The following is an 18,469-nucleotide window of genomic DNA, read 5'->3' as shown; positions in this document are numbered from 1 at the left end:
TGTGAGGATCTTAAACAAAATATGTGTTAAAGAATGAAATGCACTAAAAATACATTTAACTAACTCACTGGCTTTCAAAGTATCCCTAAATTTACCCAGTTCCAAAACTCCTTTAATTCTTTAACTTCAGAACTTTATCAGCTGTTTGGGGAGGATTGAGTTCTACGAACTCTATTCAAAAAATCCAGTAATAGTTACTATATCAGGCATTTATATCTTTCGGGTTGCTTCTGAAGGGTAGAACAACTGGTTGCTCAAACAGGCTTTTGCACAGAGACTGTTCTTTAGACACACAACTTTTCTTGCCATGGGCTGAGGTCTCAGGGCAACTAATTTGCATATGTTGAAATTACTCCTTTTATGCAGTTTTCCTTTTTGATCTTCCCTTATCTGAAGTAGCCCCCTCAGAAGTCACTGTCAATTACCTTCATTTCGTGAGTCCACCTTCTTGAATGTAATTGTAAAGTTCACAACTCGTCTCCTCCTTTGAACCTCTTATTCAAACCTTTGACAATCCTCTCTATTTATAGTTACCAATTTGCCTTGGGTAAGTATCTGCTAACTGGGTTGCTAGGCGATCAACATATCAACCTAGCCAAACTCTCTAATACAGTGCAGTTTCCATTTATAAATATATATTTTTGAAAAGAACATAGAACCAGCAGAACACATTCTCAGTTACTGGATTTGCTTGATTTTTCATGTTATCACGATTTCTGAACACTTTTCTGCTTCAAGGACAAGAACTCCAGATGCTCTAGTTTCTTCTATCATAAGTGAAGTCCTACAACTCTGATACCATTTTTGTAAATCTCCTTGATAACTTCTCTAAAGCCATGACACTCTTTCCAAGTACAATGTGCCATAACTTCTGAACTCCCTGGCGTTGTATTAGCGAATTTCTCAAAGATGTGCTAGGGAATCCCCTTTGGAAGTTCCCAGGTAAGGTTTGTACAGCAATTGCCTAGAAGTGCAAATCTCCTCGAGGTAATTGCACTGCAACTGAGAATAATTGAAAAATGAGATTTATATCACAAGTGTGGGATGGCTTCCACTGGGCTGTACCAGTAGCTACCCAGGAGAAGTTAATAGGGTTAAAAGAGCTTCAGACCTCTGGGTAAGTGTTGCACAGATCCAGACTAATGTCTCACAGATGTCCCCTCCATCCCCCTGACTAACCCAACAAAAGGACTACTCCCCCCCCTCCACCCCCAAACCCCCTCACTTCTTCCCCCCCGCCCCCTCACTTCTTCCCCCCCGCCCCCTCACTTCTTCCCCCCCGCCCCCTCACTTCTTCCCCCCCGCCCCCTCACTTCTTCCCCCCCGCCCCCTCACTTCTTCCCCCCCGCCCCCTCACTTCTTCCCCCCCGCCCCCTCACTTCTTCCCCCCCGCCCCCTCACTTCTTCCCCCCCGCCCCCTCACTTCTTCCCCCCCGCCCCCTCACTTCTTCCCCCCCGCCCCCTCACTTCTTCCCCCCCGCCCCCTCACTTCTTCCCCCCCGCCCCCTCACTTCTTCCCCCCCGCCCCCTCACTTCTTCCCCCCCGCCCCCTCACTTCTTCCCCCCCGCCCCCTCACTTCTTCCCCCCCGCCCCCTCACTTCTTCCCCCCCGCCCCCTCACTTCTTCCCCCCCGCCCCCTCACTTCTTCCCCCCCGCCCCCTCACTTCTTCCCCCCCGCCCCCTCACTTCTTCCCCCCCGCCCCCTCACTTCTTCCCCCCCGCCCCCTCACTTCTTCCCCCCCGCCCCCTCACTTCTTCCCCCCCGCCCCCTCACTTCTTCCCCCCCGCCCCCTCACTTCTTCCCCCCCGCCCCCTCACTTCTTCCCCCCCGCCCCCTCACTTCTTCCCCCCCGCCCCCTCACTTCTTCCCCCCCGCCCCCTCACTTCTTCCCCCCCGCCCCCTCACTTCTTCCCCCCCGCCCCCTCACTTCTTCCCCCCCGCCCCCTCACTTCTTCCCCCCCGCCCCCTCACTTCTTCCCCCCCGCCCCCTCACTTCTTCCCCCCCCGCCCCCTCACTTCTTCCCCCCCGCCCCCTCACCTCATCCCCCCCTCCGCCCCCTCACCTCATTCCCCCCCCCGTCACTCCCCCCACCACACCCTCACTTCTCTCCACCCCCCCCCCCCCTCCCCCACGCCCCTCCTCACTCATAAGAACATAAGAAATAAGGAGCAGGAGTAGGCCATCTAGCCCTTTGAGCCTGCCCCACCATTCAATAAGATCATGGCTGATCTGTTGTGGCTCAGTTCCACATTCCCGCCCTCTCCCCATAACCCTTAATCCCCTCGCTTATCAAAAACCCATCAACCTGCATCTTAAAAATATTGAGCAAGGCAGTCTCCACCACTTCAACGGGCAGAGAATTCCAGAGATTCACCACCCTTTGAGTGAAGAAGTTCCTCCTCAACTCCGTTCTAAACCGCCCCCCCCCTTTATCTTGAGGCTGTGCCCCCTAGTCCTACTGTCTTTTTTGAGCGGGAAGAGTCTCTCCACCTCTATCCTATCCATCCCATTCATCATCTTATACGTCTCAATGAGATCTCCCCTCATTCTTCTAAACTCTAACGAGTACAAGCCTAGTTTATTCAGCCTCTCCTCATAGCTCAACCCCCTCAACTCCGGTATCAGCCTAGTAAACCTCCTCTGCACTCCCTCCAAGGCCAAAATATCCTTGCGTAAGTGCGGCGACCAAAACTGCACACAGTACTCCAGCTGTGGCCTCACCAATGCCCTATACAGCCGCAGCAAGACCTCCCTACTTTTATATTCAATCCCCCTCGCTATGAAAGCCAGCATCCCATTAGCCTTCCTGACCACCTGCTGCACCTGCAGGCTGGGTTTTTGCGACTCATGCACAAGGACCCCGAGGTCCCTCTGCACTGTCGCCTGCTGCAGTTTTTCGCCATGTAAGTAATAGTCCTTCCTACCATTATTCCTACCAAAGTGGACCACCTCGCACTTGCCAACATTAAATTCCATTTGCCAGTTCCTGGCCCATTCACCCAGCCTATCTAGATCCTTCTGCAGACTCTCCACACCCTCCGCGCAATTTGCCGTTCCACCAATCCTGGTGTCATCAGCAAATTTCGACACCATACACTCGGTTCCCTCCTCCAGATCATCTATATAAATGGTAAATAGCTGAGGCCCCAGCACCGACCCCTGGGGCACTCCACTAGTCACCAACCGCCAATCCGAATAGCACCCATTGACCCCCACTCTCTGCCTCCTATTTGACAACCAATCCTCTAGCCACGCTAACACCCTACCCCCAACTTCATGCCCCCCTACCTTCTGCAATAACCTCTTGTGAGGTATCTTGTCAAACGCCTTCTGAAAATCAAGAAAGACCACATCCACCGCCCTAGACACATCCTCATAGAACTCCAATAAATTTGTCAGACACGACTTCCCCTTAACGAAACCGTGCTGCGTCTGCTCTATCAAGCAATTCCCCTCAAGATGCCTCGCTATTTCCTCCTTGATGACGGATTCTAACATTTTACCTACAACAGACGTTAAACTAACCGGCCTATAATTCCCTGCCTTTTGCCTGCCACCCTTCTTAAACAACGGCGTAACATTAGCCGTTTTCCAATCTTCCGGCTCTTCCCCGGAATCCAGCGACGTTTGGAAAATAACCACCAAGGCATCCGCTATCACCTCCGCCATTTCTTTCAGAACCCTTGGATGCATTCCATCTGGTCCTGGGGACTTGTCCACAATCAGTCCCTCCAGTCTGTCGAGCACCGCCTCTCTAGTAACAATAATGTCATTGAGACCCTCCAGTCCTACCACCTTTCCATTGCTAACACCCGGCAAATTATTCACGTCCTCCTCCGTGAAAATCGAAACAAAAAAGTTTCCACCCCCTCACTCCCCCGACTCTTCAGAGGCTTTACCCCACTCCCTGATTGCTCCTATATACTTACCTTAATCACTTACATTCTCCTTACCCTGTCACGGACCATTACATTTCAATGGATCTTTAAACTTAACCTCCTGAATTTCAACTCTACTAGTCTTTGATGCTGGGCATGGGGCATGTACTGCATTGCCTTGATCTTGCCTACCCTGAGTCAGAAGATCAAGTGAAATAGGATCAAAAAAGAATCAAGGTAGGACATTGGGCATGGAATGGCAATTCGACACTGGCACACAGGAAGATCAGGCCAAGTATGCCAGCTAAAGTCATGCCAATGTTTTATTAAGATTTAGCATGACTTTCTTGTTCCTGTACTGTGTGCCTTTAAGTCAAGGATCATGTCAGTTTTTTTTAAAACAGCTTTATAACCTCTCTACCACTTAAAGATTCAGGGAAGTGAAACCCCAAATACCTGTTACTGCATCTCCTTTAAAATTGTGCCATTTAATTAATGTTGTAACTCCTCATTCTTCCTTCCAAAATACATCACTGCACATTTCTCTGCATTATGTTTCTTCTGCCATGTGTCTGCCCATTCACCAATCTGTATATGTCCTCCTGAATTCTGCCAATGTCCTCCCCTTTGTCTACTACATTTCCAGTTATTTTGTTCTCTGCAAAATTTCGTTATGCTTCCCCTAGCCAAGTCTGAGTAATTAATATGTATTGAAAAGAGCAGTAGTGATAGAGCAGCAGTATCAATTACTGAGGAGACACCACTATATATTTCCCTCCAGTCTGATAAATAACTGCCCACTCAGCTTTCCAGTTCTGTCCAAGTTGCTGCTGCCTCTACTCCTGTGAACTTCAATTTTGCTCATGTCCATTGTATGGGACATTATCAAATATCTTTTAAAAGTCCATGTACACACCAACTAGACTGCCTTCAACTTCCCAGAATGCTGGCGCATTTCAGTTTAGTTTAACAAATCCAAGGTTTCTACTCCAGTTCTTTTAGCTTGCCTTAGAAGTTAGTATTAAGTGTCCATATTGAAAAGCCCAAACTACTTCAGCCTAAACTGTGAATTCCATGGCATTTTCCAATGTCACAGCTAATATGAACATCCTTTTACTTAGCTTGAAACTCATTAATTTCATAGAATCATAGAATCTCTACAGTGCAGAAGGAGGCCATTCAGCCCATCAAGCCTGCACCGTCAACAATCCCACCAAGGCCCTATCCCCATAACCCCATGTATTTACACTGCTTTTGCCCTGACACTAAGGGCAATTTACATTGCCAATCCTCCTAACCCACATTTAGACATTTGTTTTTGAGAGTTTGGATAAAAATTTGTAGAGGTTAGCAGTTAGGCCAATCAACCTAGCCCGCACATCTTTGGACTGTGGGAGGAATCCAGAGTACCTGAAGGAAACCCATGCAGACAGTGATCGAAGCCAGGAATCGAACCCAGGTCCTGAAGCTACCATGCCGTCCATGAGGTATAGGTCCACCCACAGTGCTATTAGGGAGAGAGTTCCAGGATTTTGATGGAGCGACAGTGGAGAAAGTGATATGGTTCCAAATCTGGACAATGAGTGGCTTGGAGGGAAACTTGATGATAAAGGTTGTGCGTTTGGAAAGTGCTGTCTAAGGAGGCCTGGTGAGTTCCTGCAGTGCATCTTGTAGATGGTACACACTGCTTCCATTGTGTGTTGGTGGTGGAAGGAGTGAATGTTTGTGGATGGATGCCAATCAAATGGATTGCTTTGCCCTGAGTGGCAGTATTCCATCAACACTCCTAACTTGTGCCTTGTAGGTGGTGGACATGCTTTGAGGACTCAGGAAGTGAATTAATTACAATAGTATTCCTGACCCCTGATTTGCTCTTCTAGCCACAGTATGTGGTTAATCCAGTTCAGCTTTTAGACGATGGTAATCTTCCGACCCCACCCCCACCACAATGTTGATCGTGGGAGATTCAGTGATGGTAATATATTGAATGTCAAGGGGTGATAGTTAGATTCTCTCTTGTTGGTGTTGGTAATTGCTTGGCACTTGTACGGTGCATATATTACTTGGCACTTGTCATCCCATGTCTGGATTTTGTCCAGGTCTTGCTCGATTTTTATCTGAACTTCTTCAGTATTTGAGGAATCGTGAATGGTGCTGCACATTGTGCAATTATCAGCAAACATTCCAATTTTTGCCTCTGTGAAGGAAGAGGCAGGTCATTGATGAAGCAGCTGAAGATGGTTGGACTAGATCACTACTGTGAGGAACTCCTGCAGAGATGTCCTGGAACTGAAATGATTGATCTCTAACAACCATAACCACCTTCCTGTGCCAGGTTTGACTCCAACCAGCAGAATTTTCCTTGTGATTATCATTGACTCCAACTTGGCTCGAGCTTTTTGATGCCACACCTGGTCAAATGTGGCTCACTGTCAAGGGAAGTCACTTTCACCTCACCTCGGGAGTCCAACTCTTTTGTCCATGTTTGAACCAAAGCTGTAATGAAGTCGGGGACTGAGTGGTCCTGAGGGAACCCAAACTGAGTATCGATGTGAGCAGATAATTGATGACTAAATGCCTCTTCATAGTGATGTCTCTAGCATTGTTGTTGACCCCTTCCATCACTTTACCGATAATGAAGAGTAGACTGATGGGGACAATAATTGGCTGGGTTGGATTTGTCCTGCTTTTCGAGTAGAGGATCTACCTGGACATTTTTCCACATTGCAGCGTAGATGTCAGTGTTGTAGCTTTTCTGGGACATCTTGGCTACAGATGTGACAAGTTCTGTAGTACAAGTTTTCGGTGCTATTTCCAAAACATTGCCAGGGTCCTTCACCTTTTGTAGTTTTCAGTATCTTCAGGCCTTTCTCGATATCATGTCGAGTGGATCAGTTTGGTTGAGAATAGGCATTTGTGATGCCAGAGACCTCCAAAGGAGGCCAGAATGAATCTACGTGAAGATTGGTGCAAATGCTTCAGCCTTTTCTTTTGCACTAATGTCCTGGACTCCTCCATCATTGATGCAGGATGAGGATATTTGTAGAGCTTCCCCTTTCAGTGAGTTGCTTAATTGTCCACCACAATTCATGACTGAATGTGGCAGGACTGCAGAGGTTAGATCTGACCCAATGGTTGAGGAATCACTTAGTTCCATCTATTGCTTGCTGTTTGGCATGCACCTAGTCTTGCGTTGCAGCTTCAGCGGGTTGAGACCTCACTTCTAGATATGACTTGTTTTTGGCATCCTTGCCTGCATTCTTCATTGAACCAGGGTTGATCCCTTGGCTTGGTTGTAATGGGAGATATACTGGGCCACAAGTTTACCGATTGTGTTTGAGTACATTCTGTTATTGCTGGTGGCTCACAGCACCTCATGATTGCGCACTATTGAGTTATGAGATCTGTTCTAAATGTATTCCATTTAGCAATGTGGTACAACCACACAATACGATGGAGGATATCCTGAATGTGAGGATGGGACTTTGTCTCCACAAGAGCTATGCAATGGTCACTGAAACTGTCATGGACTGCGACAGGCAGATTGATGAGGATGAGGTCGAGTAGGTTTTTCCCTCTTGTTGGTTCCCGCAACACCTCTCACAGACCAGTCTAGCAGTGTGTCATTTAGGACTCGGCCATTGTGGTCTCTAATGGTACTACTGAGCCACTCTGGTTGATGGACCTAGAAGAACCCCACCCAAAGTACATTCTGCACCCCGTGCCACCTTCAGTGCTTCCTGCAAATGTTGTTCAACATGGAGGAATACTGATTCATTAGCTAAGAGGGAGTGTTTCTTGGTAATCAATAGGGGGTCTCCTTGCTTAAGTTTGACCTGATGCTATGAAACTTGGGAAGTTAATTTTGAGGGTTCCCAGGGCAACGTCCTCCTGACTGTATACCACAATGCCACCATCACATTTGCTGGGGCTGTTCTGCCGGTGGGACAGATGTATGGATTGGGATGGTGATGTCTGGGATATTATCTATAAGGTATGATTCCTTAAGTATGACCATGTCTGGCTGTTGCTTGACTAGTCTATGAGACAGCTTCCTAATTTTGGCACTAGCCCCCAGATGTTAGTAAGGCTGAGTTTCTTGTTGTTGTTTACAGTGCCTTGGTCGATGCCAGGCGATTTAATTCCTTTAGACCTTTTAGTGGTTTAATGCTAAGAATTAAGGGCCAGTTGTAGGCCAGACCAGGTAAGAATGGCAGATTTCCTTCCCTAAAATAATTTAGTGAATTAGAATGGTTGCAAGGTCATCATTAGACTTTAAATTTAAGATCTTTATTGAATTCAAATTTCACCATCTGCCAGAGTCCCCAGAGCATTACCTTGGGTTTGTCGATTACTAGTCCAGTGACAATGCCACTACACCACCATCTTCCCTCCCAGTTTGCATTTTCATGTTTAAGGTCCTGTCTATCTTGCTCTTTTAAAAAAAAAAGCAGTATCTTGTGATCGAACTTTCTCTCCAACCACCACTGAATCACAAATGAGCTAATTGTTCACTTATTTCATTGCTGTTTGTTATCTTCCTATTGCAAAATGTCTTCAGTATTTGCCTATCAAGTTGTTGTAGTTCAAAAATAATTTAAGCCATTTGAAACATCCTTAGATACGTAAATAGAACCTGTTTTCCTCCAAATGTTGTTATCAGTTGAATGAACCAAAACGATACTTGTGTTATCTACCAGTGAATCTCTTGTGGAATGTTTTCTATTATCTAGCACATTACATTCAAGATTATTCCACTTCAGGCTTTTGGTTTATCTTCAAATTAAAGACTATATAAGTTAGACAAAAACAGTAGTGTTTTTGGACTAAAATGTGTTTTTTCTTTTGAACCATTTTGCTTGTAGAAAGAGTATGAGAAGACAAAGATTCAGAGAGATCATGAGGAGAAGCTGATTGTTAGTGCATGGTATAACATGGTAAGAGAACAAAAAAATAAAAAAATTCTTGGCAAATGAAGTTCTAGAATAAGGTAGAAAATTGTGGGCCTTGCGAAAGCTCTAATCTGTGCAGTTAGTTCTGAAAACTAATGCATTTCAATTGCCCACAATTTCAAATGCGGTATTTATCTAACTTTCCTTTGAATTTCACTGCACCTGGCTTACTGGCAGTCCAGACCATGCTTTCATCATCCTCTGCATAGTTTCAAACAACTAACTGTTCATTTTCATTTCTTTCTTCTAAGATTGAACCTGTTACTCTATAGTTTGAGGTAATGACAAACATGTTTTCAGATTTTATGTAGCTATTTCCTTAATAAAAATCTTGATTATTATCTCTCGGCATCATTTGACTACCTTTTCTGTCCTGTCTCCAGTGCATAGACCAGAACTCTTCGTAGTGTGCCAAGTCTGGCCTTTACAGTTAACAGCTGTTAACAGACTTATTATAATCTCCTGGGATTTATGATCTATCTCTTTAGCTGCAAGTCCCAAGATCCAGTTAGCTTCCCTTATCGCTACCACACACTGGGCAGTTCTCAAAGTGGAGTGGCAACTTACTGCATCTCAGGAGACAAATGATGGTGGTGGAACAGTGTCAGAGTGATAGGAAATGAATAGTGAGGTACTCTTAAAATTCAGTGCTGCCTCCTTTACTGATAGCAGTGAGCTATCCACAAATACCCTTCAACCTTCTATGTTGTGTCCTGTAGCCCAGAACTATTTAACTTGTATTCCTACTGTTTCTGTTCCCTAATCTCAATGCCTTTCATTGTTCCTCATTGAATGCTTTGTGACACTCATGTATCCACCTTTCCTAGCTGTCTTGGTCCCTTTGCATTTGGTTTGCCTTTTCTTTATTAAATAAATACCCTCTTTCCCAATTTATGTAATCTGTCAGTTTGGAAAAAAAAAATCTGCAAATCATTTATGCAATGTAAACTGTAATACAGAAATTCACAAATGTGAACAGTATCACAAATAGTATTTTTATCTGTTTGTAAATATTGTATTATTGGAAATGCTATGAAAAGCTGTGTGCAATCATATTTACAATTTAAAAGATTTAATATATATATTTAATCTTGTCCTGACATTGAAAATACATTTTAATCCCACATTTATACACTTGATGAGATCATCTTATAAGTGATTTGAGCAGTTAACATGTTATGATTATAGGCCATCAACCAGAAATGCAATTGAACCAATCACATAAATATTGTGGCTGCGAAAACAAGACAGAGGCTGGGACAGTAACTCAGCTCTTGACTCCCCAAGCCCTTTCCGTCATTTACAGTGAAGAAGTCAGGAGTGATGAAATATTCTTGCCCAGATACGCGTAGCTCCAAGAAGCTCAAATCATCCAAAACAAAAAAAAACACTTGATTGACAACGATCCACTACCATAGACATCTGTCAGATGCAGTGTGCACCATTTACAAGATAGACTGTCACAAGGCTTCTTCAACAGCACCTTCCAAATCTGGAACCTCCACCACCTAGAAGAACATAGGCAGCAGGCACATGGAAACATCACCACCTATGTGTTCCCAGTCACTCATTATCCTGACTTGGAATTATATCACCTTTCCTTTGCCATCGCTAGGTGAAAATCCTGAAATTTCCTTCCTGGGTGTACCTACACCACGTAGGGTGCCGTGGTTCAAGAAGGCAGCCCACCAACACATTCTCAAGGGCAGTAATGGGTGGACATCAAACATTGGCCTTGTCGGCGATGCTGATATCTCAAGAATGAGTAAATAAATAAGGCCCTCCACCTGACAGGGCTTGAATACAGATGAGCCAGGGAGATGTATAACGCACAGTTAGAGATCTGACCTTTGGAGAGTAGGACCCAGACAGCGACAAAGCTTGAAAATTGAAGTGTCAATGAAAATTTCCTTACCTCGGAACAAGCTATCAGACTTGTTCAAATCCTCTAATCTGTGGAAAGCTCCACTGTCTCTTTGTGTTTGAGTGCCAAGGCCACAGAGTTGGAGAACTGAGGCAGTTGGCCCTTTTCCTCAGTTGCAAGAAAAACCTTAGAAACCCTCTGGAAGGCTGGTAGAAATGGAGGCCCAGTATTATGCATCTCCAACCTTTTTTTTCCTGACTTTTGTGTCCAGACGAGAGGTGTTTCTTGTTAGGTAGGGCAGAGGTCAAGAAATCAGTTTTTATCTGCTCCACTATCAGATTTTGAATTTGCCCATGCTTGTAGTAAATGACTGTATTTCTTTGCCTCACTGAATAGGGAATGGCTCTTCATAAGAAAGCAGCAGAAGAAAGACTTGCCAGCACTGGTTCAGGACAGTCCTTCCTAGCTAGACAGAGACAAGCAACAAGTACACGGCGACCTTATCCTGGACACGTTCAACCAGCTACAGCAAGGTAGAAGATAACAGCCAATGGCTGCAACACCAATCATACAACATATAATTTAAATGAGCATCTTCAGCCACATGGAAACTTCCTTCAGTTCATTGTTGAATTTTTAAAACTTTGCGTTAATGTTTCTATTGAATGTATTGATTATTTAGCTTACGCATGAAGTTTTAAGCCACAAGTGTAATATAAAATTACTGGTGGAATAATTTTTCTTCCACATTCTCTCACTTGCATAATTTATTTAGCACTCTTGTTTGGGAATACTTTCCTGTGCAGCTTTTAATTCCCACAACTGGTTAAAAACAGGAAGTGCTGGAATAACTCAGTCAGTCTGGCTGATTCTGTCAAGAGAAATAAAGTGTTAATGTTTTGAGTCTAATATGATTACCAGATGTGAATTTTTCCAGTACTTTGTTTTTATCCCAGATCTCCAGCATTTGCAGTATTTTGCTTTTATTATTTTGTTTCATCTTTTTCATTTGATTTAAATTGTTTCATTTTATTGTTTATATAAATAGATCCTTAATGTAGAAGATCAACAAATCATGATGAGATAGGAAGCATATGGTCAATAATGATTGTACATGGCATCTACCTTACACGAGTTTGACTGGTCAAATGGCCTTTTCTCACTCCATTCTTTATGTAGCCTTATCAGTTTCATGTTGTGGTGAGACTATTATGAAGAAATAAAGCCATTAGGACATTTTTAAAAACAATTGCAATAATTAACTTTGGTTCATATAATGATTTAACATAATGTCCTTTACAGATCTTGTTCCCATATCTTTCCTTTCATGTATGGAAAATTTGGTTAGATTTGGCCAGTTCTGTGAACAGCTAAAACTCCTACAATTTTGTAAATTGGCTTTCTCATCAGTGTGACTGTAAGAATGGCTTGGAAACGGATATGTTTCCATTTAATACTGAGTTTTGATAAAAGTGAAGATCAACTATTGCCAATCAATATTTGATGCTGGCTCTGCATTGCTTATCAGTGGTAGAAGAAAAGTATCCTACAGTATTTTGCAGTGCTGACATCTTTTACAATGGGATGTACTAAAAAATCTAAAGTGGTAGTTAAAAATTGCTTGTGACTTTAAATGAACAATGTTGGAGTTAAAGTACAAGAGACCAGTTAATTTGCATTCTAGTAAATTATGATCCAATTACGAGTACTTAAATAGATCATAATTTTTTCAAAATTTTTGAGTCATTGTAAAGTGTTTGAACTGCATGACAAATGAGCCCAACACTGCATTTACTGTTAATTACTAACTTTATTTAATCAAATAATTTTCCAATAAGCTAATCAAAATCATGAATTCTCTGTCAACAATGCAGATTTGTAAATTATCTCAAATGTTAAAACTGGATATGAGAAGAGCTTTTCCTTCTCCAGTTGGTATCTGTTTTACTAGGTCAAAAGATCTCTTGAAAAGTGACAAATGAGATTTACCAGCTCTCTAGATCTAATGCTTCACTGAAATCCTATATTTATCACCCCAAGATGCACTTGTTTTATCGAGTAAATAATTCTCAATATCTCTGCAGCTCTGCCTTCTTCCAATGGCAGAGTCTTCATCTGTCTGGGCCTCCGACTCTGGGAGTGTCATGGCTGACAGAAGGAATCAGGCTGTTCCATTTAATTAACCTACACTCATCGATCATGGTACAATCATTGATAAATCATACAAATGGTAGTAGACCATTAAGCCCTTCAAATCTGTTACAGTTTGTGGTTGAACTCTATCTTAACTCCAATTACTGTCTTATCCCTTGATCTGAAACCAATAAGTCTTAGTTTTGACATTTTCAATAGACGTAGCCGCAACAGATTTTTGGGGGAGAAAGAATTGCTTTCTGACATCATCCCTGAGCCATTCTATGTTTACTTTTAGGGCAACATTGAGAAATGATTCAAGTTCAATTCCTGGTAGAGTCGATATACAATGTAATTTTTAAATATATGTTATAATGCACTTGTGCTGCAAGTAAAATATGCAATATGAAAAAGTATCAAGTGCAAAATAAAATTATGAGTGAATGAATAAACCTATCTGGTTAACATTGTTACATTCAAGCAGCCCCAGAATGCATGGAGGATGAATTTCCATGGGGATTCTCCCATTTATGTTATAATGCAACTTCTCTATGGTTTCTGGCTCTTTCGTCAAAATTTTGCAAGTGAGCAGCAGGCTTGAGGGACTGAATGACCTAATCCTGCTCCTATTTGTATGCTTGTATGTAATTCAACATCAGTGCCCCCCTCAATTGTGTTTGGACTTATTTTTGTAAACTTCTTGCAACAAAATCATTTTACTAAGTTAAGTTCCAAAGTCCAGTGGAAGAAAATGGCCCGGATTTTGCGATTAGCAATGAACAAATGGCTTCTGCTGCTCTTTACACTTACAGCTACTCAGACTTTTTGTGGGCTTTTGCATGACAGCTAATTATCTTTGGCATCTGATACAGTGTGGCACCTTCTACAGATAATCTAGGACCTGGTTGGACAGGGCAAGCAACTACGCCATGTACCTTCAAATCAGTCAAATTGAAGAAACCTTACTGAGGCTTGCAGTCTAAACCAGGAAGTTAGAACATTTAATTTAATGTAAAAATCATGTACTGAATTTGAAAGAGAAGACGAGTTCTTTTTAAATTTTTTTAAAAACTTTTTCTAATAATTAAAATTTAAAGGAATGAGACTTGACACTTGTAATTTCTCTGTGCCAATGATGTTTAGTAGTTACCAGGACTTTTGCCATTTAAAAATACACTTGAATAGACTAGCCCTTTTTAGTGAGTAGCTACTGCAACCTCATGCCCTTCGTATATTTGAATGCCAAATCTCAGGGTGAGATATCAGAGGTTGTGTGTCATTAGTTAAGATTTATCAGAATATTGAAAATTCACACAAATGGGCAATTTTTCAGGCATATTTAATCAATTTCTATTAGTAAGTTCTGCAACTTCACAACCACCATGTGTTTGAATGCTGAGTTTCTCAGCAAAATGCCAGTGTAGCAAAGTTTGTGTAGGAACTGGAAATAATGGACAAGGCTTCCTGGTTTCTACATGTGCAGACACCAGAAGCTGCTATCTAACCGTGAGTACTGAAAGTCTCACCATTGTTCTTATCGCAAAACCTGGGCCAATATATTTGATGCTATAATTTTCTAGAATTTACTTTATATTCTTTGGATAAATATAATATTTTGTCATTGGATTGAAAGTTATTTTTAGTTAGACTTTCAGCACTAAGGGTAAAATGCAATATGTATCAAATGTTTTGCAAGTTAAAATTATTCTGCTTGGATTATCATTATTATATTACACAAAATATGTAAACTTTTCTTTTATAAGTCCTATAGAATTGAACTGCGTTACAGGACAGATCGTAAATCTAGAATTTCTTTAGTATGTCTTTAAATCACATGTTTACGCTCCATTGTTTATGCTGAAGTACATACATGCAAATAATCTGAGGCATTATTCAAACTAGTATCAAACTTGTTTAAAAACAAATTAGAATATTAATTTTATATATTTAGGCTGTACTTAATTTTAAAGAGATCAATCCCCCCGCGTGTCGGTCTTCCTCTCCCCCTGGCTTATCTATTTGCACTCCTCCCCCACCCTCCTCCCCTCCCCATCTTACCCCTTCTCTTTCTCACTCATCGTAATCAGTGTTTGAAACAATATTTTCTTTCTTAGTATTTCAGCTATCAGCATTTTCTATCATGAGAAAAGACCATTCAGCCATCAAATCTGCTCTCTCTGGGACAACAACACTTCCATCACAGCATCCAGCGCTATTTGGAACAAACCTAATATTTTTGCCTTTTCTATCTTGCCTGGCATATTATTTCAAACATTTATCACTCTTTAAGAGAAGTACTTCAAACTGATCCCTGTTCTAGATTTATTTTCAATCCTTTCCACTTTGCTTTCCTTCTTTCTGAAGTAGCAATATGAATTTATATTCCTGTGCTATATACTTTGTGGTCTGCCTTGATGGTCGTATTTCCAGACCATAAAGGTGAAGTTTCTCTTGCTTTTCATTGGGATTGGTCTTTTTTCTGTTGTGTCCTTCACAACATAAATATACATCTCCCCTTATGGTGTGCTGCTGAGAACTGGATGCAATAATTTAAATATAAACACACAAAATGGCCAAAACACTCAGCAGGTCAAGCATCATTTGTAGAGAGAAGCAGAGTTGGTACTTTATCATCAGCAGTTAAATTTAGTATTTCCATTTGTATTGCAATGGTATGAATTGTGGTCCCATCAGTATATTGGAATTCTTTATAACTTCATGGGCTTCCACCAGTTCTCATATATAACCAGTTTGAAACATTAGGTCACATTGGCTGCAAGTTGGAAATGGTGTGTCTATTAACTTTGGGTCCTTTTCTAAAGATGTGTAAATTCAACTGTAGTCACTTCATTTGATTTTGACCTATGCATTGATACATAGCCAGTCTTGAGTTCTTTTGGAAATCTTGAGCTTTGTTCTTGTCTCTACTGCTCAAGAGGTAGCCTTCCAAATTTGATCCACTTAGTTTGTTATATATGATATTCAGATTTTAAAATGTCCCCTATAGCATCCTTCCTTAATAGCTCCCAACAGGTTGACGATACACCTCAATTTCCTTTATAACCAAGTTCTTGACTGGTCCTATATTCTATCCTGGATTTTCTTGGCTTTAAGTTTAATTATGCAGGGAAGTACAGGGCCCATAAAGACTACTCCATCTAGCTGGTCCCAAAATATTTGTCAAACTATTTCATTTAATTTGTAATATCCTCAAAGTTAATTAGGGAGGCCCTACCATTCTAAATCCATGCTGGTTTCTTTGAACAAAGCTACCCCTTTTTAATAAAGACATATTTCTGCTTAAATTATATACTTCACTGCAGTGTTTGATAGTGAGATAAATTATCTGATTGGCAGTTTAGATATATTTCCTTAGACTGAACAATATGTTCTGAGAGCAATCTGCTCAAAAACAAGTTGAATAAATAATTCTCTGTAGTTTTAGAGCCAGCAAACGTATAGAAAGATTTACTGTGCTTTATTTCTTCCTATGCTGAAAGTATGTGAAGATATTTGAAGCTTTTAAGCCTTGCATTAAATCAGTATTATTTTACAATATACTTGGATAAATCACAAATTACAATATTGCTGTACTCTACAAACTTATATATGAGCTTCCAACACTTGCTTCATAATGGCTTGGGTAGCAGAAATTATGAATGAGACAATCTGCCATAAGTAACATTTACATTACGAAAACTATGCATTAGTATTGAATGCTGTTAGTGCCCTTAATTATTATCAATAGGAGTCATTCAAACAAAACTATCCTCTTCATTTATCACATACTGTTGTTGCTTACGCAGGTTACATTACTCTTCAGTAATGATTCTCAAATAGCACCTGATCTAGAAAATTTTGACTTGCTCATTTTTGAACAATTGGTGACTATTTACATGGTGTATTAATGCAAGAATATAATGGCAAGCATGATGAGTTAGTGTCCATTGCAATATCTTTAACTGTTATGTTTGTTTTCTAACATATTTCATACCAATGATTATCAAACCTAGCAACATTAACCCCTCCCATTAGATATTATGTAAAAGTCACTCAAATTAATGTATTTTGTTTTTTAGTTCCTTTTTCCTTTAATAATGTGTTCTTGTTCTTCATTTGCAGTGACGTGATTGCATGATCTGCAGCATGGCTTTCCAGCATTTGCATGACTTTGAGTTTGGATGCATAATCTATTAACCCGCTGCTGTTTCAATTTTCTAACCTGCCTATACAACAAATGTAATGGCTCCAGGTCCTCTATAGATCCAATCTAAGTTTGGACATATTACTAAAAGGAACTGGGAGCCACAGTGGTTAAGCACACTACTCTTTTCTGGAACCTAGTGTCAATCTAACAGAAACTGATGGTCTTTTATTTCTGCTAGAAGTTTAAATTAATTTGGAGATGCTAAATCTAGTTCCAAATGGGTCAGTGATGAAAAATTACCCATTCACACTAAATTGTTAATCTAAAATACTGTCAGGATGACTAGGTTAAAATCAGAATATTTCAAACTGATGCATTAGTGGGATACTGTTGTTGGACAAACTAGAACAGGTTTTCTGTACCTGATGGTGCATACACTAGTTGTCCAAAGTGAAATTATGATTCCACTGGCACTGAATGCCAACCTGAGCACAAAAATCTTATTATGCATGTACCCATGGTACCATTTTGTGCCATTTGTAAACCAGTTTTTCAGCTGGTATATTGTGTGGGGGCTATCCACAATGAAACTCATTTAAGATGTACGAGAAAGCTTACAAAAACATCAGGCACCTCAGTACTTACACGAATGTTAATGATTCTAATACTTTATTCATTTGCTTAGGCTGCTTTTAATTTACTTTTCCCTGGCTTTTGTTATAACATGTTCCTGTTTACAATCCAATAATTTTCTGCTTTGACAACTTTGATCTGCAAATGGAAAAAGGTCACAGTGCAAGATTTTAGGCTTTGCACAATAACATAGTATTATATTTATTTACCTTTTTGTCTTTTTGACATGCAGTATTGCAGGCACAATGTTGGAGGATTAAGGAAAAGTTGTTTGTTTCTCTGTCCCAAAACATGTTAAAATTATTAGTGTTCTTTATGTACTTGAGTTTCTTCTCTGCTTTAATCACATTGTGTAACTGCCAATCTACATGCTGCTTATATAAATTATGTACATACTATAAACCGACAGAACTGGGTTCAGGAAATGTTCACAAAGTGAACAATATGCTACACAGTATCTTTCCTCAATGTATCTTTGACCCAAATGCTCCACATGCTGCAAAAAATGTACAGTTCAATATATTGTAAATAAAGTCTGTCAATAGTTCAGAAATGTGTTAATTTTATTCATTTGTTATCAAGGTAGTTTTACGATTGATAGTAACTCAGCAATAAAACTGTAGGAAGCAGAGTTAACAATACGTTATGGCAAAACAGCAACATTTGTGTTAAATCTTTCTTGTTTTACTTCACGTCTTCTACAAATGACTGGAATTTAACTGGCATTGGTCTTCAGACATCTTGTGAAGGCAGATATGTTGCATCACCAAAAAAAATGCCAGTAGATATTCTGTTTGATGTCAAAGCACTCCAGGTGGAATAGGCTAGTCGATACCCATTGTTTAAACCATACAAGTAT

General features: G+C 40.9%; 1 protein-coding gene across 4 annotated transcripts in view; it reads left to right on the top strand.

Annotated features, from left to right (window-relative positions):
* The window catches only part of hook3 (hook microtubule-tethering protein 3), an 80,301-nt gene extending 62,144 nt beyond the window's left edge, over positions 1-18,157 (top strand). For 2 of the 4 annotated variants that reach the window (XM_080194983.1, XM_080194974.1), the window contains 3 exons: positions 8,747-8,818; positions 11,094-11,230; positions 14,945-18,157. In XM_080194983.1, the coding sequence (XP_080051109.1) occupies positions 8,747-8,818; positions 11,094-11,230; positions 14,945-15,119 (384 nt within the window). In that variant the 3' untranslated portion in view covers positions 15,120-18,157. Of the gene's footprint in view, positions 1-8,746; positions 8,819-11,093; positions 11,235-14,944 lie in introns of those variants that run through there. The other 2 variants (XM_080194989.1, XM_080194996.1) reach the window with 2 other exon arrangements.
* The last annotated feature ends 312 nt before the right edge of the window (positions 18,158-18,469 follow it).

This window comes from Carcharhinus amblyrhynchos, chromosome 1 (assembly GCF_965287045.1).
Source record: "Carcharhinus amblyrhynchos chromosome 1, sCarAmb.v2.hapA, whole genome shotgun sequence".
Lineage (NCBI taxonomy): Eukaryota > Metazoa > Chordata > Chondrichthyes > Carcharhiniformes > Carcharhinidae > Carcharhinus > Carcharhinus amblyrhynchos.
The sequence above is the reverse complement of the archived record's forward strand: the minus strand, read 5'-3'. Positions and strand labels throughout refer to the sequence as shown.